At 41.2% G+C, this 24,728-nt stretch overlaps 1 protein-coding gene across 2 annotated transcripts in view; it reads right to left on the reverse strand.

Annotated features, from left to right (window-relative positions):
• Window positions 1-24,728, reverse strand: part of NOTCH2 (notch receptor 2) — a 175,311-nt gene that overhangs the window by 21,499 nt on the left and 129,084 nt on the right. For both annotated transcript variants that reach the window (XM_024764784.1, XM_024764783.1), the window contains exons 13-22: window positions 23,461-23,653; window positions 21,984-22,129; window positions 20,300-20,413; window positions 9,938-10,057; window positions 9,387-9,539; window positions 6,467-6,695; window positions 5,242-5,443; window positions 3,349-3,502; window positions 2,782-2,966; window positions 1,029-1,161 (exon numbers count right to left, since the gene is read on the reverse strand). In XM_024764784.1, coding sequence (XP_024620552.1) covers window positions 1,029-1,161; window positions 2,782-2,966; window positions 3,349-3,502; window positions 5,242-5,443; window positions 6,467-6,695; window positions 9,387-9,539; window positions 9,938-10,057; window positions 20,300-20,413; window positions 21,984-22,129; window positions 23,461-23,653 — 1,629 coding nt within the window. The remainder of the gene's footprint in view (window positions 1-1,028; window positions 1,162-2,781; window positions 2,967-3,348; window positions 3,503-5,241; window positions 5,444-6,466; window positions 6,696-9,386; window positions 9,540-9,937; window positions 10,058-20,299; window positions 20,414-21,983; window positions 22,130-23,460; window positions 23,654-24,728) is intronic.

A 24,728-nucleotide genomic window follows, 5' to 3' on the forward strand; every position in this document is an offset into this window, starting at 1 on the left:
AAAATTGTTGTGTTAAGCCACTGAGGTTTGAGGTTTAATTTGCTGCTACCAGAATCACAGCTTGTCCCATACAGTACAAGTATTCAAAGGACCAAGCTAACAGCAAGTCAAAATTAACTTCTACTTCTCTTTCAAGCACCGAGCAGAGAACTCAGTACTTTTACAGGACAAATCTTCAAATATGCAAAGGCTGTTTCTCCCTAATTTTTTCTTCCCCGTTAACCTGTTCAATTGTTCAATAACTAGCCCACTAGTGGGGTACTCTTCCATTTTAATTTAGTCAAACTCTGAACTCAAGAAGGGTAAATTACCAAAATTCACTGACACAAAGGTCTAAGACAGTATAAATATTTCTCTAACATTCTATTCTCTTTGACAATGAGAATCAATTTCCCACCATTGTGGATGGCCTCTTACTTTTTATTTTTTTCACAAGCTGCTCAGAGCAGGTACCATTATAACTACATCTCTTCTAAAAAACAATACTCCAAGCTCTTTCCAAGAGATTGTTTGGAGGCAGGGGAATGCCCCTGGCAAAATGATGGCTCCATCATCCACCATCTAGGGTTGTATCTCATTAGGTCTTACTGCCATTCTTAGTTACAGTCTTGGGCCATCAGTGTTATCCCCTGGCCTTATGAAAATAGGCAAATGTTTTCATGTCATTCATTTCCCCACTTTATGGAGGCAAAACTTGGCAAGTTTAAAAAAATACATGAGCTGGTAAATATGAATTATTTTTTCAAGAGGCCACTAGTTGTCTTCCTGTGAAGCACCAAGAAATCTTGCTAACCAGATTAACTTTGTTGCAACCTTATGTCATTTTCACATGCTGTGTTTCACGGATTTCAACAACAACCAGACAGAATTGGAGTCAGAACATCAGAGCTAGGCAAGAGATGAATGAAATGGCTTGAATTACCAGGATTCAGATAATGCTTGATTTTTAAAAACCCACTCAACACTAAAAATGCATTTGTAACTTAGAGAATGCCCTGGATGGAAGACAGGTAAGGCTGATTTCATACCCCGAGTGCCTGGTGGGCAGGAGCACTTGAAATGGTTCACAAGGTCGATACAGGTGCCTCCATTCTGGCATGGCTGGTTCTGGCACTCATCCACTTCATACTCGCAGTTGACACCCTGATATCCTGGGACACACTGCCAAGAGCAAGCAAAAGGAACAGGAAATATTGGCCCATTGTAGGACACAGACCTTGAGAGCAAATGAGATCTGTTAAGTTACCTGTGACCCTCTTCCCCCGGCCCTTGTACGCTTCTCTGGCATCATCACACTCTCTTCTAACAACCTTGTGCAGAGTTAGCTCACATCTTACTGGCATTTATCACTTCCAGCCGAAAGTGACAAAAAGCCACTTGAAGGGGAAGGCAAGGACTGAATATTCTGAGCGATATTTCAGATGAAGCCTGTGCAGAACTTTCGTCCCTCCTGTGTGCAGGCTTCCCCTAAAATATGCATTCCTTTGTATGTGATGAGGACCCTGTGACTCACTCAAATGGTATGTGTGGATGGTAGTAAAGATATCACATGTATGGATCTCCAGGTTCAGGAAACTACATGTTTAAGTGTGAGAAACTGACTGGTATGGGGTGAGGGCCCAGAGAGGTGGGCTAGCTAGCTGGGCTAGGGGTAGGGGTTCCAGGGCTTTTAGGGCTCATCAAGAAAGAAGATACCGACCACAAAGTGGCTCTATTTGGGAAATGCTTTGAGTCCCTCACAGCATAAGATCATCCAGAGGGAGAAAGAGGGTAAGGAGAGGAGGGCAGATGAACTTGGAGGGAAGGGGGTTACAGAGATGGGGCTGACGTGTTTGGTGATATCACTCAGCAGCCAGGCCAAGGTCTGTGGATCAGAGAGCTCTGAAGGGCAGCTGTGGCTTGGTATCTTCCTGTCCTGGGGCTTATCTTACCTATGGCTAGCAGTGTCTGGTGCAGGTTTGCAGAATATACAAAGCAGGCAGGCTCTAAGTGGCTAAATTCTACTTATTAATGCTATGTTTAAAACAACTGGATGTGTAAAAATTTGAGTTTGGTTCCAGTGGTTTTTGAGCTAACAGGTCTCAGCCTGCTGTGAAGAAATAAACAACTTAGGGACCAATATACAGATGCCATCTTTGGCTCATTTATGATAAGTAGACAAGCAAAGCTTTTCTCAGTGTTGCTTGGTGGTCTAAATTGGGATCAAATCCACGTCTCTGGTCTTTTGTTAAAATCTTGATCTAACCATTACCAGCCCAGACATTAAGAAGACATGACATGTCCCTTAAAAGACACACACATCCTCAAGTATACACATGTAACAGTATGATACTACACAGAACAGGCTAAGCAACATTTTCTTGAGAGAATTATTAGTTGGTTGATCAATGACTGTATACAAAGATGACATGGGTCAAAGGGACACGTCTCAAAGTGGCTTCTCCTATCTCAACTGCTATTCAGGGAAATACCAGGAGCCACAGGGCTGGGTGGGACTGTGAAATGCACAGCAGGCGAATGTTGGCTTTGAATCCTGGAAGCAGCCCTGTGGAAGATGGTTCCAGACCTCTGTAAAATTATCTTACCAGAGCTATTTTAACTTACTGCACAGGGGGACTGAAAAAAAACAGTGATTAGTAAACACTGTAATTGTAACTGGAAAAAAAAAATCTATAAATTGTGAAAATAAGACATAAGCAGCTAAACTCAATATGTTAATGTTCGTAGGAGTCGTGCCATCTTCTGGGAGGTCGCTGACCTCTCCCTGCTCATCTTACTCACCTCACATCTGTATCCACCAATGAAGTCCCTGCAGGTGGCTCCGTGCTGGCAAGGATTGGACGAGCACTCATCCAGCTGATCCTCACAGTAGCTCCCGGTGTAGCCCAGGGGGCACTGGCAGTGATGCGAGTTGCCAGCACTGATACAGATGCCTGAGTGCTGGCACAGGCGGTCAACGGGCACCCCTGGGAAACCCAGTGGAGGAAGAAACATCATGGAAGAGCATACAACACGTCAGGTTCAGACCAACGAATCTAAGCCGGTTGACACATCAAACTTTATTATTGTCTAGTTCACAATCCTCGGTACCAGCTTTATATTAAAAATAAGCAAGCCCTGAAAGTGGAATATGCCTTCCTTTCACTTCAAATACCTTTCTTTTTGGAACCTCTAGAGCTGTTCCTCTGCCCTTTCACCTTCTGTTTCGGACCCTTTCTCCAGAGTCTTCTCCATCCACTCCTGTCTTCCCTTCCCTCTCCTCCCATGATAACAATATTTGCCCTAAAATGCTGCTGGTCAGTCAATACTTTGTGGACGGACCCTTGAGTCTGAGGGGGCACAGCTCACCTCTGTGGGAGGCCGCAACCTCACAGGAGACATTGGGCACGTCACAGTAAGCACCAGCCCATCCAGACGGACACAGGCACCGGGACTGTGCTTTTTCCTGAATGCAAGTACCTTTGTTTTTACATGGAGACCGACTACAGAGGTTCACCAGGGTCTGAAACAGGGGCATACACATACATCAACATTCAGACACCAGAAACGAAAAAAAAAAGTTACACTGCATTTTAAGAAATCAAAGGAAAGCATATTAATTAATAATTTTAAAAAAAGAGCCCTCACCCAAGCCTTAAACTTAGATCCACTGTCCCCAGATAATCCAATCATTTTATACAGTCTAATTCCTTTTGGCTCTGCTATTTAAAAATTCTTACCACACAAGTTTAAGAATTTGAGGAAGCCCAATAGGTTAAGTTATCCCCTACGCCACACTTATGTCTAGAAACATGGCCACCCTTTGGGGCTAGAAAGAAAGAGAGAGTTAAAGCTGTCAGACAGCCCCTATGTGCTGCTCCTGAGTGAGAAATCCACGTGGGGCTTGATCAAATCTGTCTGCGGTGAATATGAGTGAAAGGACTTAAAGCCTGTTAATAAATCTAAAAACTGTCAAAGAGCTTATTTGATGGGAGAAACTCAGGCTTATGAAAAGCATGAGACAAAGACTGTAAGTGAACTAGCACCGTCTCCAAAACTCACATGTGGTGGCCTGGCCCCCCCGGGGAGAGGAAGGCCATACTCAACAATACAGACCTTTTGTGAAAGAAAGGGGGAAGGGCAGAGCGCTCCACGAGCACCTGTAGTCTGCACTGTGAGAACAAGCAGGAGCCCTGTGAAGAATACCCTCCTGAAGGGTAAGCTATGACAAAGCGAGAGAGAGGCATGGACATACATACACTACCAAAGGTAAGGTAGATAGCTAGTGGGAAGCAGCCGCATAGCACAGGGAGATCAGCTCCGTGCTTGGTGACCGCCTGGAGGGGCTGGATAGGGAGGGTGGGAGGGAGGGAGATGCAAGAGGGAAGAGATAGGGGAACATATGTATAACTGATTCACTTTGTTATAAAGCAGAAACTAACACACCATTGTAAACCAATTATATTCCAATAAAGATGTAAAAAAAAAAAAAAATACCCTCCTGATCCACAGAATCGGCGACAAGCTGTTTAACAGGCAGAGGTGCTTATAGCACCTTTGTTTATGGCAAAGCCTTATTGAAGTGTACTCTGTAAGTCTAGTTAAACTTGGCCATTTATTCCTAAGTTCTTTGGACTGCTGTTATTCTATCATGTACCATTGTTTGAGAGGTAAAGCTACATAAAATTAAACACAATGCTGTTTGGTACGCAACCTTGGAAAAGTTACTTTGCCCCTCTGGGGCTCAGTTTCTTCTTCCACGAAATGAAAGGCTAGACCAGTCAGCTCTGAGGGATCCTTCCCTTATAAGAGTCTATGAAAACGTGTATTATTATAAATAGTTGAATTTAAAAGACATGTGAATAGCTTGGTTTTGAGACTGTTACAATATTGCAAGACATGATAATTCTCATTATCCCCTTAGATGTTGTACCTGAATTTTTAAAATCGTATTTTGATTGTTCTTTATTTCCCTTTTTGTATTTCCTAAATGATATCTATGTGCTTATTTCCCACATGCATTTTCTGCAGCTCTTGGTTAGCCTGTTATAACAATTTTATATTTGTTAATCCATATAATCTTGCCAGTGTCACCATTTTGGAATCTACCAGCTATTAAGAAGCTCTCCAGATTTATCTCAGGGACATCCCTAAGATCCAGAACTTTCTCTTTTGGGTGGGGCTTATTCTGCCTAGAAAAGTAATAGGTGTAATATTCAACTATTCTGAGGGAGCTGAATGAATGGGATGGAGTCTAATTACCTGACAGTTTTTCCCAGTGTAGCCCAATGGGCAGATGCAGCGGTAGGTACCCAGGCCATCAACACATACTCCTTCATTCAGGCATGGATGAGAGTTGCATTCATTGATCTCATGGAGGCAGAAGGGGCCAGTGAAGCCCAAGGGGCACAAGCAAGAGAAGGAGTTAATCCCATCGATACACGTGCCACCGTTGAAACAGGAGCTAAGAAGCAAACAGGGAGAACAACATTAGCTATGTAATCTGGTTCCTCTGACCTGCTATTTAAAAACTAAGGTTCCTGGAATCTAAGATATTACAGAGGCAAATACTCCTGAGCACCCAAAACTCCTATATCCAGTAAACTTTACCTTTTTCCAAACTAGAATGCACACCAGTCAGCCTGAATCTCAGCTTCCTTTGCACAGCCAAAAAGATTAGAGGAGTATTTAAAAGTCTGAGCTTATTAGAGGCTGAGGCTCCTAAAGAAAGTGAAGGTTTCCAAGTTTTACCCCGTGCTTCTGTAGCTTTCCATGTCTCAAATTTCATTTTATCCCTAAGTCAATTTAATTTATAAGGGAAGTGTTAAATAAATAGCTCTTGACTCTAGATTTCTTTATGGAAGAGAAACAGAACAAATTTGTTGATAATTAAAAAAGAAACAAACCTCCCAGAAATTACTTAAAGAGGGATGACAAATCTGCAAAGAAATAGGAATTTCTTAATTGTCAACTAAAATGAACAAGAGACCAAAAGGATATGGAATAGAATTATAGCTCTTTCTGTTCCCTATGCAAACAACAAATGATGATCCATCTCACTAAGTTGTTTTTTTTTTTTTTTTTTTGCTGTACGTGGGCCTCTCACTGCTGTGGCCTCTCCCATTGCGGAGCACAGGCTCCGGACACGCAGGCTCAGCGGCCATGGCTCACGGGCCCCGCCGCTCCGCGGCATGTGGGATCCTCCCGGACCGGGGCACGAACCCGTGTCCCCTGCGTCAGCAGGCAGACTCTCAACCACTGTGCCACCAGGGAAGCCCTCTCACTAAGTTTTTCAACCTCTAACCTTTGAGCTTGTAACTAGATGTCTACGAGGACTCAGGAACTAGGAAATAAGAGATGATTATGGGGTGGGATCCAAGTGGATGCCTTATGTCTGTCCCTTGATCCCAGTACTGTGCTCTGTAGTTTCCTCCTGTTTCTCCCTTTGCCCCTAAGACACTGGTGCCTGAGGACACGGGCTGCTCACCTCTCAGTGCACTCGTCAATGTTGTTCTCACAGTGGACTCCATCAAATCCCGCCTGGCACTTGCAGGTGTAACTGTTGACATAGTCAGAGCAGGTCCCTCCGTTCTTACAGGGTTCACTCAGACACTCATCCATGTCTGTCTGACACCTGTCCCCCGTGAAGCCCGGAAGGCATAGGCAGGAGAAAGTATTCACTCCGTCTACACAGGAACCTCCATTCTGGCAAGGATCTAAGCCATTGCACACAAGAATTAGAACTCTGAACAGCAGCATCAAGTTAACCTTAGACTCATAAAGGTGAGTACCCTGCACTGAGTCACACAAAGAACAGAAACAATTCTGACTTTTCTTTGCATCTATTTTGCCCTGACTCCTCCATTTATGAAAATGAATGCAGTAACACTTCCCTGAGATTCTTAATAATGAGAATCTGTTTAATACCTGGAATGAACTTTCCATATACCACTAACAGTTTTGCAAACTTAATAGTCATAAAACTTGTATTTGTCCCACAAACGTGCATTTGTAAATCAAATATATGCCCCAATACACAGAATCTCAGAAATATCAATAAAGATTTTCAAAAGGTGTATGTGGTGGTGGAGTGGGTTGGGTAGGCTGGAATAGATATTAATCAGCCCCCTGCACTAATCTATCTTTGCTTTCTTTTCCCTCACTCTCTTCCTTTCTTCCCTCATTTCATTTTTCAAATGCACACAGAACATTTACCAAGACAGACCATACACTGGGCCATATGACATGCTTTAATAAATTTAAAGTAATTCAAATCATGTGAAGAATGTTCACTGATCACAATGGAATTAAACTAGAAATCAGTAACAAAACCTACCTGGAAGGAATCAGCAACAAAAGATATTTGGAAACTAAAGAACACACTTCTAAAAAACTTTTGAGTCACAGAACAAATCCAAATGGAAACCTGAAAGTATTTTGAGCTGAACGAAAAGAACATGTCACATCAAAATTTGTGAAATACAGCTAAAGCAGTGTTTTGAGGGAAAATGTATAGCATTAAATGCTTATTTTAGAAGTAGTAGAATGAAAAAAAATCTAAACTTCCATCTTAAGAAACTAGAAAAAGAAGGGCAAACTAAAACCAAAGTAGGCAATGAAAAGACTAAAGAGCAGAAATCAATGAAATAGGAAACAGTAAAACAACTGAGAAAAATCATGAAACTAAAACTGGGTTCATTTAAAAGATTATAAATAAATACATACCTACATACATAAGTACACATAATACATAAACAGATAGATAGATTACTAAAACCAATAATGCTCTACCAAGAGCAACAAGATGAAAAAAGAGAGAAGACATAAATAACCAATATCTGAAATAAGAGAAGGGAAATAACCCCATTTTAAAATAAACATTAAAAGTACAATAAAGGAATATCATGAAAGACTCAATGCCAACAATTCTGACAACTTAGATAAAGTAAAACTCATTCCTTGAAAGATGCAAATCACCAAAGCTCAATGAAAAAGAAATAGATACCCTGAACACCTATTAAAGGCATTAAATTTATAATTAAAAACCTTCCCAGAAAGAAAATTCTAGGCCTAGATGTTTAGAAGAAATGATACTAATTCTACTCAAAGTCTTCCAGAAAATAGAAAGGGAACACTTTCTGATTTGTTCTATGAGGCCAGCATCAAAACTTATCAAAACTATACAAATACAGTATAAGAAAATTAGAAAACAATATGACCCATGAACACAGATACAAAAATCCTTAGCAAAATTTGAGTAAATAATATCCAACAATATATGAGAGATAACACATCATGACCAAGTAGAATTTATCCCAGAAATTTAAGGTTAGTTCAACATTTGAAAATCACTTAACATAATTCACTTACATTAAAAGACCTTAAAAAACAGTATTACCACCTCAAGAGATACTGAAAAATCATTCGAAAGAAAAGTAACCCTCATTCATTATTAAAAGGAAGAAAATTCTCAGCCAACTGAAGGTAAATTGCAAAATTCTCACCAAAGTGAGGTAAGTTGAGGTAAATTCCTCAATTTGATGCTTTTCCCTTAGAATCAAGAACAAGGCAGGATCGGCTTCTCTCACCACTTCTATTCTGCATTTACTGAAGTCAGTGCAATAATGCAAGAAAAATAAATAAAATGCGTACAGATTTAGAAATAAAAGAATACAGAAAAGAAATAAAAGGTATAGCAGTTGTATTTATTCAGAAATAACATAGTGTATTATCACTATTAAAAAAATCCTAGGAATCTAAACTAAACCAGAAGCTATACTAATCTGGAATTAATGATAAGTGAGTTTAGCAAGATTACAAAACAGAATTACTCATTAAAACCTTTAGAACTCAGATTCCCTCTCTTCAAAAAAGAGTTTTCATTATATGATCCTATTTATATAAAACTGTAAAAAAATTCACACAAATCCATAGGGACAGAGATAGATCCCTGGTTGCCTGGGACAGGAAAGTGGAGAGGAGAGTTAAGTTACAAAAGAGATGAGAATAGTTTCGGGGGGGGGGTGGACATGTTTAGCATCTTGAGTATTGGTTTCAGTTGTCGTACGGCAAAACTTATTGACTGGTACATTTAAATACTGGCAGTGTGCTGTATGTTAATTATGCTTCAAGAGATGTGCTTTTTTAAAAAAGCTTTCATAGCATTGTTCCCACTTCGTCAATGTACAAAAATCAGTAAGGCAATACTTAGAAGTGACTACCCTGCCTTAACTCCTAAAGCCACTGGCTTCAAAATGAAGATTTTTAAAGTACAAAGACTAAAGACACGTGGTAACCTATTGGATGGCCCGTCTCGGCACTGAGAGGCGAGTGCCTCCGCTGAGTTCTGTTCTGCTCCCTATGCTCTCCTCTCCCTCGGGGGCTTAGGAGCAGGCTGGCATACTCACTGGCAAGGCAGTCATCGATGTCCTCCTCACAGTCCATACCACTGAAGCCTGGAGGACACTCGCACATGTAGCTGCCCTGGGTGTTATGGCAGAGACCGTGGTTCATGCAGGGCTTGGAGACACACTCGTCAATGTCAACTGTACACCGCTGACCTGGAAACATAGGGGCAATGAACGGTCCAGTCTTTGGAAGTTGATTCCCACAGAAATTTATGTGGGGCCTGAGCTTCAGCTGGGGTAGGTGGGGCTACTCAAAGGATATTCCGGTTGGTCTCCTGCTTTTGGAAGTCCCTTAAGGCTTCTGTGCCCCTAGCAGTTGATGCTACAATCCCCTGTAGAACATCATGGTTTCAGACTCTGGTGGGAGTCCTCTAGCCCCAGAGACATACAAAATGGAAAGGCTTTCTAAAACATTCCAGTTAGCAGCTTCTATACATGGCCTCCGTTCTTAACAAAAAAGGGCAAGCCTCAAAAGACCAGGTCCTCCGTGTCATCAGATAACCTGACCACTTTGTTTAAGGCTCTTGGTTTCCCCATTCCCATGTTGTTACCTTGCCAGCCAGGAGCACACAGGCAGGTGTAACTCTCAAAATTTGGTGCCTCTTTGCAAACACCAGCATTCTCACAAGGGTTTGGGGAACAGGGAGCTAATACAGTCTGACAGTTCTTTCCTGTAAATCAAATGACAGAGTTCATTATAGAGAAAAATTCCAAGGAAACTGAAACTCCCCCCCACCCCACCAAATTCTATACTAAAGGATGATCTCTGAATTCAGGTCTAACGTAATGGATAAGAGCTTTGGAATCTGAGAGACCTATGGACTTTTGTGTCTTGGCTCTGATGTGATTACTAACAGTGTGATCTCAGGCAAGTTATCTTCTCTGAGCTTCCACATAAACAAGATGGGAATTAGGATGGTATATAACTCATAGAGGCTTTTTGTGGATTAAATGATAAAATGCTTACAAAGTCCTTATTAGCATAGGGCCCAGTACCTAGAGTAAGTACTCAACAACTGTTGGGCTGCTGTCATCTTCATATTATTATCACGAGGGGTTACATGGATTTGGAATCCGGCATCAATCAGGGGTGACAGTTTCTGCATCTTCATAGCTAAGATTCAGCTACTCAGATGCTTAGCCACACAGATCTACCTTCACATGAGCGGGGAAGAAGTAACACAGCCGCCCACTCCTCAAAACCTCTGCCGGCCTGTTCCAGAAGGCAATGGGGTTGATGAGAAGGCCACCAGAGGTGGAAAACAGTGAAGTAATTCTGAATGCCTAGTAACATCTCTCCTTATATCAACATCAACAACATGACATTGATAGTTGCCCATCAACATTTCCTATCTTAGTATACTGAATATAAGACTCCAGAAAAAAATTGAAAGAATGCTTTTATTAAAGGGGAGATAGGCTTTTTCCAAGACGGCAGAGGAGTAGGAGGACGTGGAGTTGCCCTCTCCCCACAAATGCACTGGGAATACATCTACAAGTGGAACAATTCTCCCAGAGCACCTGCTGAACACTAGCAGAGGACCTTGGACACCTAAAAGGACAAGAAAGATCTCCACATAACCAAGTAGCATGAAAGAAAGAAGAAGGGAAAAGGAAGAGGAGAGGAAGCAGGATGGGACCTGTACCCCTGGCAGGGAGATGAAGGTGAGGAGAGGTTGCCACATCTGGGGAAGCTTCCTCACCGGCAGGGAGATCAGCTGGGACAGAAGGGGAGACTTGGAGACTCAGAGGAGAGCCCGGCAACTGGTCTGTGGCAGGCAGGACACAGTGAGACCTATGCAGATGGTCCGTGCCACAGCCCTGTGCAACCCAGCCTGAGACGGGTGCCTGCAGGTGCACACGGGGGCTGGGTGCCAGAACGTGGGGTTTGGAGAGCAGACCTGGGGAGGGGATTGCTGTTGGCTGTGAGGAGACAGCCTAAAGGGACGGGAGTGAGGAGCTCTGCAACCAGGAATGCTTGTGGAGGAAGCCCAGACGGCCACAGAAGTGAAGCGCCATGTGCAAAGGGCAGGGTCGCCATTGTGCAGCCTCTCTCCTCGTGAGGCGGCCCCTGCCTCCATGGGCACGAGGGAGGGCTCCGGCTGGAGGCGGTTTGTGCACCCCCTTCCATCGCTTCCTCTGCCCTCCACCCCAGCCTGGACAGCACGCTGGCCCCCGTCGCCACCTGGCCTCCTTCCAGCCTGACGAGCTCGTGTGCTCCGGCCACCTCTGGAGCAGACTCCGGTGAGAGGAACACACACAGAGGTGGGGCTGAAACCACAGCTGAGCCCCAGGGCCCGTGTGACTAAGGAAGAAGACCTTAAACCTCTCCTCACAGCTACACGAACCCAGAGTTACACCTCCTCTGATGGCTTCCTAAATTCAGCGCCTGCGAGACATCCCAAAGGACAAGTGCTCTTGCAGCTGGGATGGGTCTGGCTTTAGCAGCTGTAGGCTTTGTGGGCACATACACAGAGGCTGGGCCAGGTCAGAATCTGAGCTGCCACCACAGTTCCCACAGCGGGTCCAGGTTCATTACTACCGCAGTCCCGGGACCTGACTTCAGTGGATCTGCGCCAGTGGCCTGGTGAAAACAATGCCTGAGAGTCACCAGGGCCAACTGCCAGCATACCCACAGTTACAGTGGGACCAAGAGCAGTGCCAACAACAGTGTACTTTGTGAGCCTGCACAATGGGCAAAAGGGGACACAATAGAGCACATTCACGGGTGAACAGCTCCAAAGGAGGAAAACTCAGTGACTCCTCTCCCAGTGGGAGCACTCCAATCCCACCTTCCTTGCACTGCAGATCAGAAACACAGTTAAGAAACAGATCTAGGGGCCTCTACTCCAACAACTAGGGATCAGGCCCTGCCCCTGACAGGACAGTGACAACCACAGAGCAAAAAGGAGGCCCTGCTCAATATCCAGGACCAGGCTCTGGTCACCACAACACCAATCAAACTCCCTATCAAGGGGATAATGGTACAAGCCTCTGGACCAACCTCACCCTCCAGGGGGCAGACACAAGAAGCAAGAGGAACTACAATCCTGCAGCCTGTGCAAAGGAGAACATAAACACAGTAAGAGTGACAAAATGAGAAGTAAAAGAAATATATTGCAGATGAAGGAGCGAGATAGAAACCTATAAGAACAACTAAATGAAGAGGAGATAGGCAATCTACCTGAAAAAGAATTCAGAGTAATAATAGTAAAGATGATCCAAGATCTCGGAAAAAGAATGGAGGCACGGCTCGAGAAGATATAGGAAATGTTTAACAAAGACCTAGAAGAACTAAAAAACAAACAAACAGAGATGAACAATACAGTAACTGAAATTAAAAATACACTAGAAGGAATCAATGGCAGAATAGCTGAGGCAGAAGAACAGATAAGTGACCTGGAAGACAGAATGGTAGAAATCTCTGTGGTGGAACAGAATAAAGAAAAAATAATGAAAAGAAATGCAGACAGTCTCAGAAACCTCTGGGATAACATCAAATGCACCAACATTCAAATTATAGGAGTCCCAGAAAAAAAAGAGAAAGGACCTGAGAAAATATTTGAAGAGATTACAGTCAAAAACTTCCCTAACATGGGAAAGGAAATAGTCACCCAAGTCCAGGAAGTACAGAGAGTCCCATACAGGATAAACCCAAGGAGGAACATGCCCAGACACACAATAATCAAACTAACAAAAATTAAATACAAAGAAAAAATATTAAAAGCAACAAGGGAAAAGCAAGAAATAACATACAAGGGAATCCCCCATAAGGTTATCAGCTGATCTTTCAGCAGAAGCTCTGCAGGCCAGAAGGGAGTGGCATGATATATTTTAAGTGATGAAAGGAAAAAACCTGCAACCAAGAATACTCTACCCAGCAAAGCTCTCATTCAGAGTTGATGGAGAAATCAAAAGCTTTACAGAGAAGTAAAAGCTTTACAGAGAAGCAAAAGCTAAGAGAATTCAGCACCACCAAACCAGCCTTACAACAAATGCTAAAGGAACTTCTCTAGGCGGGAAACACAAGAGAAAAGAACAAAAGAGGAAAGGAAGAAAAAAGGATCTACAAAAGCAAACCCAAAACAATTAAGAAAATGCCAATAGGCACACACGTATCAATACTTACCTTAAATATAAATGGATTAAATGTTTCAACCAAAAGACACAGACTGGCCAAATGGATACAAAAATAAGATCCATATATATGCTGCCTACAAGAGACCCACTTCAGACCTAGGTACACATACAGACTGAAAGTGAGGGGATGGAGAAAGCTATTTCATGCAAATGGAAATCAAAAGAAAGCTGGAGTAGCAATACTCATATCAGACAAAATAGACTTTAAAATAAAGACTGTTACAAGAGACAAGGAAGGACACTACATAATGATCAAGGGATCAGTGCAAGAAACAGGTACAACAATTGTAAATATATATGCACCCAACATAGGAGCACCTCAATATACAAGGCAAATGCTAACGATCATAAAATAGGAAATTGACAGTTAACACAGTAATAGTGGGGGACTTTAACACCTCACTTACACCAATGGACAGATCATCCAGACAGAAAATTAATAAGAAAACATAAGCTTTAAATGACACATTAGACTTAGATAGACTTAACTGACGCTTATAGCGCATTCCATCCGAAAGCAGCAGAATACACTTTCTTCTCAAGTGCACATGGAACATTCTCCAGGATAGATCACATCTTGGGTCACAAATCAAGCCTCGGTAAATTTAAGAAAACTGAAATCGTATCAAGCATTTTTTTGACCACTACATTATGAGATTAGAAATCAATTACAGGAAAAAAACCTGTAAAAAACACAAACACATGGAGGCTAAACAATGTTACTAAATAACCAAGAGATCACTGAGGAAATCAAAGAGAAAATCAAAAAATACCTAGAGACCACGAAAACACGATCATCTAAAACCTATGGGATGCAGCAAAAGCAGATCTAAGAGGGAATTTTATAGCAATACAATCCTACCTCAGGAAACAAGAAAAGTCTCAAATAAACAATCTAATACACCTAAAGCAACTAGAGAAAGAAGAACAAGCGAATCCCAAAGTTAGTAGAAGGAAAGAAATCATAAAGATCAGAGCAGAAATAAATGAAATAGAGACAAAGAAAACAATAGCAAAGATCAATGAAACTAAAAGCTCGTTCTTTGAGAAGATAAACAAAATTGATAAACCTTTAGCCAGACTCCTCTAGAAAAAGAGGGAGAGGACTTAAATCAATAAAATTGAAATGAAAAAGAAGTTACAATGAACACCACAGAAATACAAAGGATCATAAGAGACTACTACAAGCAGCTGTATGCCAATAAAACGGACAACCTGGAAGAAGTGGACAAATTCTTAGAAAGGTACAATCTCCCAAAACTGAACCAGGAAGAAATAGAGAATATGAACAGACCAATCACAAGTACTGAAATCGAAACTGGGATTAAAATTCTTCCAACAAACGGAAGTCCAGGACCAGATGGCTTCACAGGCAAATTCTATCAAACATTTAGAGAAGAGTTAACACCTGCCCTTCTGAAACTCTTCCAAAAAACTGCAGAGGGTGGAACACTCCCAAGCACATTCTACGAGGCCACCATCCCCCTGATACCAAACACAGGCAAAGATATCACAAAAAAAGAAAATTACGGCCAATATCACTGATGAACATAGATGTAAAAATCCTCAACAAAATACTAGCAAACCAAATTCAAAAACACATTAAAAGGCTCATACACCATGATCAAGTGGGATATATTCCAGGGATGCAAGGATTTTTCAGGATCCGCACATCAATCAATGTGATACACCACATCAACAAATTGAGGAATAAAAACCATATGATCATCTCAATAGATACATAAAAAGCTTTTGACAAAATTCAACACCCATGTACGATAAAAACTCTCCAGAAAGTGGGCACACAGTGAACCCACCTCAACATAATAAAAGCTATATATGACAAACCCACAGAAAACATCATTTCAATGGTGAAAAACTGAAAGCATTTCCTCTAGGATCAGGAACAAGAAAAGGATGTCAACTCTCACCACTATTATTCAACATGGTTTTGGAAGTCCTAGCCATGGCAATCAGAGAAGAAAAAGAAATTAAAGGAATCCAAATTGGAAAAGAAGAAGTAAAACTGTCACTGTTTGCAGATGACATGATACTATACAGAGAAAACCCTAAAAACGCTACTGAAAAACTACTAGAGCTCATCAGTGGATTTGGTAAAGTTGCAGGACACAAAATTAATACACAGAAATCTCTTGCATTTCTATACACTAACAACGAAAGATCAGAAAGAGAAATCGAGGAAACAGTCTCATTTACCATCACATCGAAAAGAATAAAATACCTAGGAATAAACCTACCTAAGGAGGCAAAAGACCTGTACTCAGAAAACCATAAGACACTGAGGAAAGAAATCAAAGATGACACAAACAGATGGAGAGGTGATACCATGTTCTTGGATTGGAAGAATCAATGTTGTGAAAATGACTATACTACCCAAAACAATCTACAAATTCAATGAAATACTATCAAATTACCAATGGCATTTTTCACAGAATTAGAACAAAACAGTTTACAATTTGTATGGAAACACAAGAGACCCTAAAAAGCCAAAGAAATCTTGAAAAAGGAAAACAGAGCTGGAGGAATCAGGCTTCCTGACTTCAGACTATACTACAAAGCTACAGTAATCAAGAGAGTATGGTACTGGCACAAAAACAGAAATATAGATCAACAGAACAGGATAGAAAGCCCAGAGACAAACCCACGCACCTATGGTCACCTAACCTATGACAAAGGAGGCAAGAATATACAACGGAGAAAAAGACAGTCTCTGCAATAAGTGGTACTGGGAAAACTGGACAGCTACATGTAAATGAGTGAAATCAGAACACTCTCTAATACCATACACAAAAATAAACTCTAAACGGGTTAAAGACCTAAGTGTAAGGCTGGATACTATAAAACTCTTAGAGGAAAACATGGGCAAAATGCTCTTTGACATAAATCACAGCAAGATCTTTTTCAATCAACCTCCTAGAGTAATGGAAATAAAAACAAAAATAAACAAATGGGACCTAATGAAACTTAAAAGCTTTTGCACAGCAAAAGAAACCATAAACAAGATAAAAAAAACAACCCTCAGAATGGGAGAGAATATTTGCAAATGAAGCAACTGACAAGGGATTAACCTCCAAAATATACAAATAGCTCATGCAGCTCAATTAAAAGAAAACCAAAAACAATCCAATCAAAAAATGGGCTGAAGATCTAAATAGACATTTCTCCAAAGAAGACATACAGATGGCTAAAAAAGCACGTGAAAAGATGCATAACATCACTAATTATTAGAGAAATGCAAGTCAAAACTACAATGAGATATCACCTCACACCCGTCAGAAGGGCCATCATCAAAAACTCGACAAACAATAAATGCTAGAGGGGGTGTGGAGAAAATGGAACCCTCCTACACTGTTGGTGGGAATGTAAATTGATACAACCACTATGGAGAACAGTATGTAGGTTCCTTAGAAAACTAAAAATAGAACTACCATATGACCCAGCAATCCCACTCCTGGGCATATATCTGGAGAAAACCATAATTCGAAAAGATACATGTACCCAATGTTCACTGCAGCACTATTTACAATAGCCAGGACATGGAAGCAACCTAAATGTCCATCAACAGAGGAATGGATGAAGAAGATGTGGTACATACATACAGTGGAATACTACTCAGCCATAAAAAGAATGAAATAATGCCATTTGCAGCAACCTGGAGATTGTCATACTGAGTGAGGTAAGGCAGGCAAAGACAAATATCATATGATATCACTTATCTGTGGAATTTTTAAAAAGGGGCCAAATGAACTTATTTACAAAACAGAAATAGAGCCACAGATGTAGAAAACAAACTTATGGTTACCAGGGTGTAAGTTGGGGGGATAAATTGGAAGATTGGGATTGACATATACACACTAATATATACAAAATAGATAACTAATAAGGACCTACCGTATAGCACAGGGAACTCTACTCAATACTCTGTAATGGCCTATATGGGAAAAGAATCTAAAAAAGAGTGGATATAAGTGTATGTATAACTGATTTACTTTGCTGTACACCTGCAACTAACACAACATTGTAAATCGACTATACGCCAATAAACTTTTTTTTAAAAGGGAGATAAAGTTGTTTTTAAAGTCAAGTTACAACACATACCTGTCAGAATGACTATCATCAAAAAGTCTACAAATAAAAAATGTTGGTGAAGATGTGGGGAAAAGGAAACCCTTGTACACTGTTGGTGGTAAGGTAAATTGGTACAGCCACTATTGAAAACCGTATGGAGGTTCCTCAAAAAACTAAAAACAGAACTACCATATGATCCAGCAATTGCACTCCTGGGTATATATCTGAAGAAAATAAATACACTAATTCAAAAAGATACATGTACCTCAATGTTCAAAGCAGCCTTATTTATAATAGCCAAGATATGGAAGCAACCTAGGTATCCATCAATAGATGAATGGATAAAGAAGATGTGATATGTGATACACACACACACACACACACACACACACACACACACACACACACACACACAGAGGAATATTACTCAGCCATAAAAAAGAATTAAATTCTACCATTTGCAACAACATGGATGGATTTAGAAGATATTATGCTTAGTGAAATGAGTCAGACAGAGAAAGACAAATACTGTATGTTATCACTTATATGTGGAATCTAAAAAACAAGACAAACAAATGAATATAACAAAATCGAAACAGACTCACAGATATAGAGAACAAACTAATGGTTACTAGTGGGGAGAGGGAAGGGGAGTAGGGCAAGATAGGGGTAGGGGATTAAGAGATACATACTACTATGTATAAAATAGATAAGCTGCATATATATAAGGTACAGCACAAGGAATATAGCCATTATTTTGCAGTAATTTTAAATGGAGTATAATCTTTAAATATACTGAATCACTATAGTGTACACCTGAAATGAATATAATGTAAATCAATTATACTTCAACAAAATAAAGTCAAATTACAACTAACTCAATTTAAAATTTTATCCTAAAATTTTGTATTCAGAAAGAAAACAATATTACCACAAATTTTCATCAATATCCCTAACAAGTTTTTAATGTGTCTGGTCAGAATAATGGCTCACAAGGAAAGGCAACGTTTCCTACTTCCCTTCATGCTGGCCAAATTCAATGACACTTAAAACACTTAGTGACACTCAGCACTGAAATTTTAATCTGCATAGATTTCCAGTCTCATATAATCTCTCAAAATTCACAAGTAGTAAATTCTTTTAATAAGATCCTAATACACAGAAAAACCAACAGCCAGCATTTAGTCAAATATTCTTATAGTATCTGAATAGCAAGAAGACAAATATTTTCAAGATGACCTGTGCACCTTAGTCATATTCAGGTAAGTCTCTAATGTGCCTGGGCATAGTGACACCTGCTTGTATCTCCCTACAGCCATCAATTCTCAGTCTTTATGGTTGTAAGTAAGATCATCTGCTCAGTACCAACCAATGTGATCAGCACTATCACTGTGAAATGGCGTTATTTAGACTGTCTGTCTGTGGGCCCCCCTGGTGGTGCAGTGGTCGAGAGTCCGCCTGCTGATGCAGGGGACACGGGTTCGTGCCCCGGTCCGGGAAGATCCCACATACCGTGGAGCAGCTGAGCCATGGCCGCTGAGCCTGCGTGTCCGGAGCCTGTGCTCCGCAACGGGAGAGGCCACAACACTGAGAGGCCCGCGTATGGCTAAATGCACTTTCCCTGCATGAATGTTTCTTCTAAAGAGGTGGCAAAGGTAACAATGTAGTATCAAGTCTTTCAGGTAACAGAGGCATGCTTCTGGCCACTCTGCCACTCCAAACGGCCTAGAGTCACTAGCAACAGCTATAATGAACAGCCTAAGGCTCCGGGGGAGTAAGAACTCAGCCATGCTCCTGCCTGCATGCTATGCACTGGAGAAACATGCAAAGTCATTGTTCATGTTTCTGTTTTGTTCCCCACAGATGAAGAAAATGGCTGACGAAGAGGTAAACGAGCCACACAAATACAACCAATCACAAGATGGCAGTAATGAGGCAGGAGACTACAAAGAAACGTCCAAGCACACTCCTATAATACCACCTGAAACAAAGAACACCTGATGTGCAATGAACTCACACCCGTGTCTTGCGTGTGTGTGATCGCCATCCCAGGGGCAGTACCTCTCTGAATAAGAAGCAGTGGCAATGAACGTGAGGAGAAGAATGACAAGAGGACAAGCTTTGGATTCAGAGAGACTTAGGGACAAATCCTAGATCTACCACTTACCTATGTGACCTTCGGCAAGTAACCTCTCTTTGCCTCAGCTTCCACATGTATAAAACGGTGATAGGAACTTCTAAATACCTTGTAGAATTATTGTGAGCACTAGATCAAATAATCCCAAGTATGTAGAGTGTCCGGCACATAGTAAATGACCAATAAGTGGTAGTTGTTGTGTTAGCAAAACTCAGACTAAGAGCACAGGCCACAGAGACTCTGGGTCCATTCAAATAATGACTAAACCATCAGCTATGTGTCAATTCCAGCCATATATAATTTTAAAAAATTTTCAAACCCTAAAAAATAAAGGCAGCAAATGAGTTTCCCCACCACTTGCATCTAGAGAGGCCACAGTGTTTTCTCAGAGCTGAAGACCCAGTCAGTGAGGGCAGGAGGGGTGACGAGGGAGTGATTCCTCAGAGCGGCATCAATGCCCCACATATCCCATCTCTGAGACTCAGAGGTTTGGAATGACAAGGCGAGACCAAGCAACCCTTCTGGTCCTTGCACTTGCAGGACTCACCTGTGTATGGCAGTACACAGTGGCAGGTATAACCACTTATATCATCAAAGCAGGTTCCTTGGTTCAGACATGGATTCGAAGCACATTCATCAATATTCACCAGACAGTTATAGCCTGTAGACAGAAAAGGGGAAAAACCGAAGACAGTGAAACTTCGTTAGCCTCCTCATTATCTCATTTACTAAGCAATCCTCTCAGTGGTAAACGTTAAACACCTCAGAAACTGCATTAACTTCTTCAGGCCACTGGAACACCTGTTCATTCATTTCAGTGTCAAGTCCCTGACATAGTCAGTAAAAAGTGCTTAATCCATCAAAAAATGAATGGAAGAACAGTATATTCTAATAGCTTGAAAGTCTAATGCACCTCCAAACATAAGTAATTTCTCCATTATGGACCATGAAGTTCATTAGGGTGAAGACCTACTGCTATATCTAAATAGAAGCTCTTTCTATACAGAGTATCTGGTCAGGGCTTCAAAACAGCCTGTAAGTTATCAAGGGATAAAATATTTGAATACTTGATCATAGCCTGTGATTTATGCCCACTCTTTCAAATGCACAGTCTCTACCATCGATGTGGTAGGGCTTCCAGAAGTCACAAAGCTGTTTCCCCTGATCCAAGACACGAAATCTACTCCCACTATGAAAAAGAGAAGAGTAAGGAAGCATCCATGGGGACAGGACTGTACTAAATGCCACACGCCTTTGTCCCTTCAGTAGGGCCTGACACAGAGCCTTAAAACTGAGGAACTACAGCACTGTACAAAAGAAAATGATGGTCTAGGAGTATAGAGGTCTGGGTTCAAACTGTACGCTGCTACTCAACAGCCGTACAACTCTGGACTTCACATTTTGATTTTTATTTTGTTGATCAGCAAGTCTCAATGAGACAAAGAAATAAAAGTGTTTTTAAATCTATAAGTTTCTTTGCAGATGTAATATATCTGAATGTCAGAAAATTACTGACTAAAATATGGTCTCAGAAAATGTTCAAGTAATCCAAGTGACACTGAAACATACTGATGTGTTACAGTAGCCTGGCACAATTTTGAGTGGTGAAATCAGTGACTATATGGATAGCGAAGTACAAATGTGAATGATTTACCCACAGGTTTCTCTCTCTTGAGCATCTAAGAAAAAAGCAATGGGAGAAATACAACAGAGACAACTCAAAACGTGATTTTACACAATACCTACTATTACGCATTTTTCCAGAAGGCCACAGGTGACTATGTATCATCTAAGAATATCTTAATGTGTAAGAGAATTTGTTGGAAAGGTTTTAAATACATGGATTCTTCCATGATATTATTGCTACAATTACAGTAAAACAAAATTTTCATTCTACTACCAATATCTCTTTCGAATTAACATAGAATCAAGCCTACACTGGAGCTTATAATTAGAACACCTGTCCAAAGTTGTATAAGTGGAGTTCTAGTTGCTCACCTTAAATGGTACTGTTTCAATAACTCACCTCTCTGCTAGTCTGAAAATAGAATCCATGTATAAATCTATTTATGTTTTTATTCCCCAACTGCCCTATAAATATTAAGTACTCAAATTATATTTGCTATATGAATGAGAAGGAAAAAAGGGCAAGGAAGAAGTGAGTCAAGCCATATGCACCAACAGAAAGGCAGAGAGAGAAGGGAGATAAAAATATGCACTTTTGCTTTCACCTTTAAAGCCCTTCTTGCAAGTGCACCTGTATCCATTCACCAGATTGTCACAAGTTCCTCCGTTCTGGCATGGATTAGAAAGACATTCATTTCTGTCCACTTCACAGTTGATGCCAACCCAGCCTGCATCACAGAGGCACTTGTATCTGAAAGAAGACAGAGTTATTTACTGTTGCGGGATGAATGTACAATTGAGTCATAGTTGAAATACACCATTCTGAAAAACTGAAGGACCAAGGAACTCTTGGGTAAGCTAATCTCATTTCTGATCCTCTATGGACCTATACTTGGGTCACCATGTGAATCATGTGGGCCCATCTGGAGTATTCAGTAAACACACCTTCCTGGCCCACAAAGATGCTAGAGAAACTAAGTAAGTATAGTGAGTTTTCATTATGTAAACAGTGGTTGGTACAACAAATCAGGACAATCTGAAAGACACGTTAACACAGATAAATCTGCAGTTTCTTTTCTTCTGTATAAACTAAAAGTAACGCAAGCCTTAGGATCACTTGTTTCTGGTGTAAAACAGACACCCAGGAAGTAGTGTAGTTATCAGAGACACTAAGCCACTCTGAAGAGCTCCTGGGATGTCTGACTTCTGAGACATGCTTTGCTCTGACCTGAATCCCTGCCCCCAGAAAGCACTGAGGGTACTGAGCAGGAAAAGGAACAAAAATGAAGGTATTTGAAATATATGCACATTGTTCACAAGCTGAACATCATTAGCACTTAGAATGTGGTATCAGGAGATAATAGCCTCCTAGTCTGGAGATCCTTTAAAAAAATGTAGATGGGTTGGGATTCTTTGCAGGCTGCTATACTCTGAAACAGGAATACTGAGTTAATTCATCTTGGAAATAACTTGATTTCCTATTTACCTCTTAATACACTCTTCGTTCTTTCACCTGTCGGAAGCATGGCAAATGGTAATGCCCAGAGTCCTGTCCTCTGGCAAGCACAGCAAGAGTACACGACTAGCTCATGGAACCTAACATCACACCAACACATTACACAACTCTCAGGGGCTTGCAAACTGTGAACATTTCATCAGGGCCATGTCTCAAGTTAGCTGAGACCAGATCTACTTCAGTGGCACCCACTGGTACCGTGATAGAACAGAGTTGGGCTTTTTTTTTAAGCAGGGGGGAAAATCAAATAGAACATCCCTCAGAACTCAATCTTGCAATAAGTACTAAAAGTGCAATTGCCAAAGACTCATAAAATTACCCCGGATTCCTCCCATGTGCTGACTACCCACATGAGGAAAGAGACAGTCCTCCTTATTTTCCACCTACTCAGTCACAGAAGGTAGAGAAGAAGTGGCGATTTGGTAGGCTATGCAGCAGACTACCGAAATCTTCAGCGAGGTCTCGGCTCAAGTCCTGACTGACTTCTACAGGGTATGGCCAATACTAAAACTCAACTGGCTTGACACAAGTCAATAAGAAACTATGAATACATGACAGCTACTCACCCACTGAGGCCCCCAGTACAGTTTCCGTGGACACAGGGATTGCTCAGGCACTCGTTCACCTGTGAGTAGCAGCTGGGATGATGGGGCCCCTCAGGGCATATACAGCGGAAACCGTTCACATCGTTGATACATGTCGCACCCTTGCGACAGGGATTGGAGGCACACTCGTCAATGTCAATGTTACATCTCTGCCCTGTAGAGAAGGGAGACAGTTTTTGTCAAATACAAAACGCTTAGGGAAGAGACACAGAACTATGAGATCTATTGTGTTGATACCTTCATCTTCATAGGCTATAAGATACCTTGGGCACCGCATGTCAAGACTTAAGGAATAAGACATCCAACGGCCCTTAGTGCCATGCAAGGAAGGGGCAAAGGGCACTGTGCTTTGAAAATAAAGTTAACAAAATGCTGGAACAGTGTTGGAGTGTTTTGACATGTATTTCTTCACTCCATCTTAGAAATGGCGAAACTTTACAAGGATTCAAAAAGAGAACATCAAATGTTACCAAAGCTGGCTGCTCTTCTTGTTGCTGTTTGGAGTACTCTCCAAGAAGCTTTCCTTATCACTGCTTTCAGCTGGTTTACTGCATTCATTTTTTCAGTTAGTCAATCTCTTACATTTCCATATATGGTAAATCTCAATTAACAGGAATGTTTCGTGAGTAGACTATTAATTTAATGATTAAACTGATTGAAAAGAAAAGCTATTTTACTTTCACTTTTAGAGTTGTATTAATCCATCTTCTGCCACAGGAAGAAGAGTATTCTAAGCATAATTTTATTGTTCTCTGATCACTGAGAAAACCATCCAGGGTCTCTCAATCTAGACCAGTGGTTCTCAAACTTTAATGTGCAAAAAGAGTTGCTAAAAGTACTTGTTTTAAAAGGAGATCCTTAGAGCCCCAAAACCACATTTTAAATAATGTAGGTGAAACAGAAAGACAAATACCGTATGCTAACACATATATATGGAATTTAAGGAAAAAAAAAAGTCATGAAGCACCTAGGGGTAAGACAGGAATAAAGACACAGACCTACTGGAGAACGGACTTGAGGATATGGGGAAGGGGAAGGGTGAGCTGTGACAAAGCGAGAGAGTGGCATGGACATATATACACTACCAAATATAAAATAGCTAGCTAGTGGGAAGCAGCCGCGTAGCACAGGGAGATCAGCTAGGTGCTTTGTGACCGCCTGGAGGGGTGGGATAGGGAGGGTGGGAGGGAGGGAGACGCAAGAGGGAAGTGATATGGAAACATATGTAT

The sequence above is a fragment of the Neophocaena asiaeorientalis genome, unplaced genomic scaffold (genome assembly GCF_003031525.2).
Source record: "Neophocaena asiaeorientalis asiaeorientalis breed wild unplaced genomic scaffold, Neophocaena_asiaeorientalis_V1.1 scaffold62, whole genome shotgun sequence".
Lineage (NCBI taxonomy): Eukaryota > Metazoa > Chordata > Mammalia > Artiodactyla > Phocoenidae > Neophocaena > Neophocaena asiaeorientalis.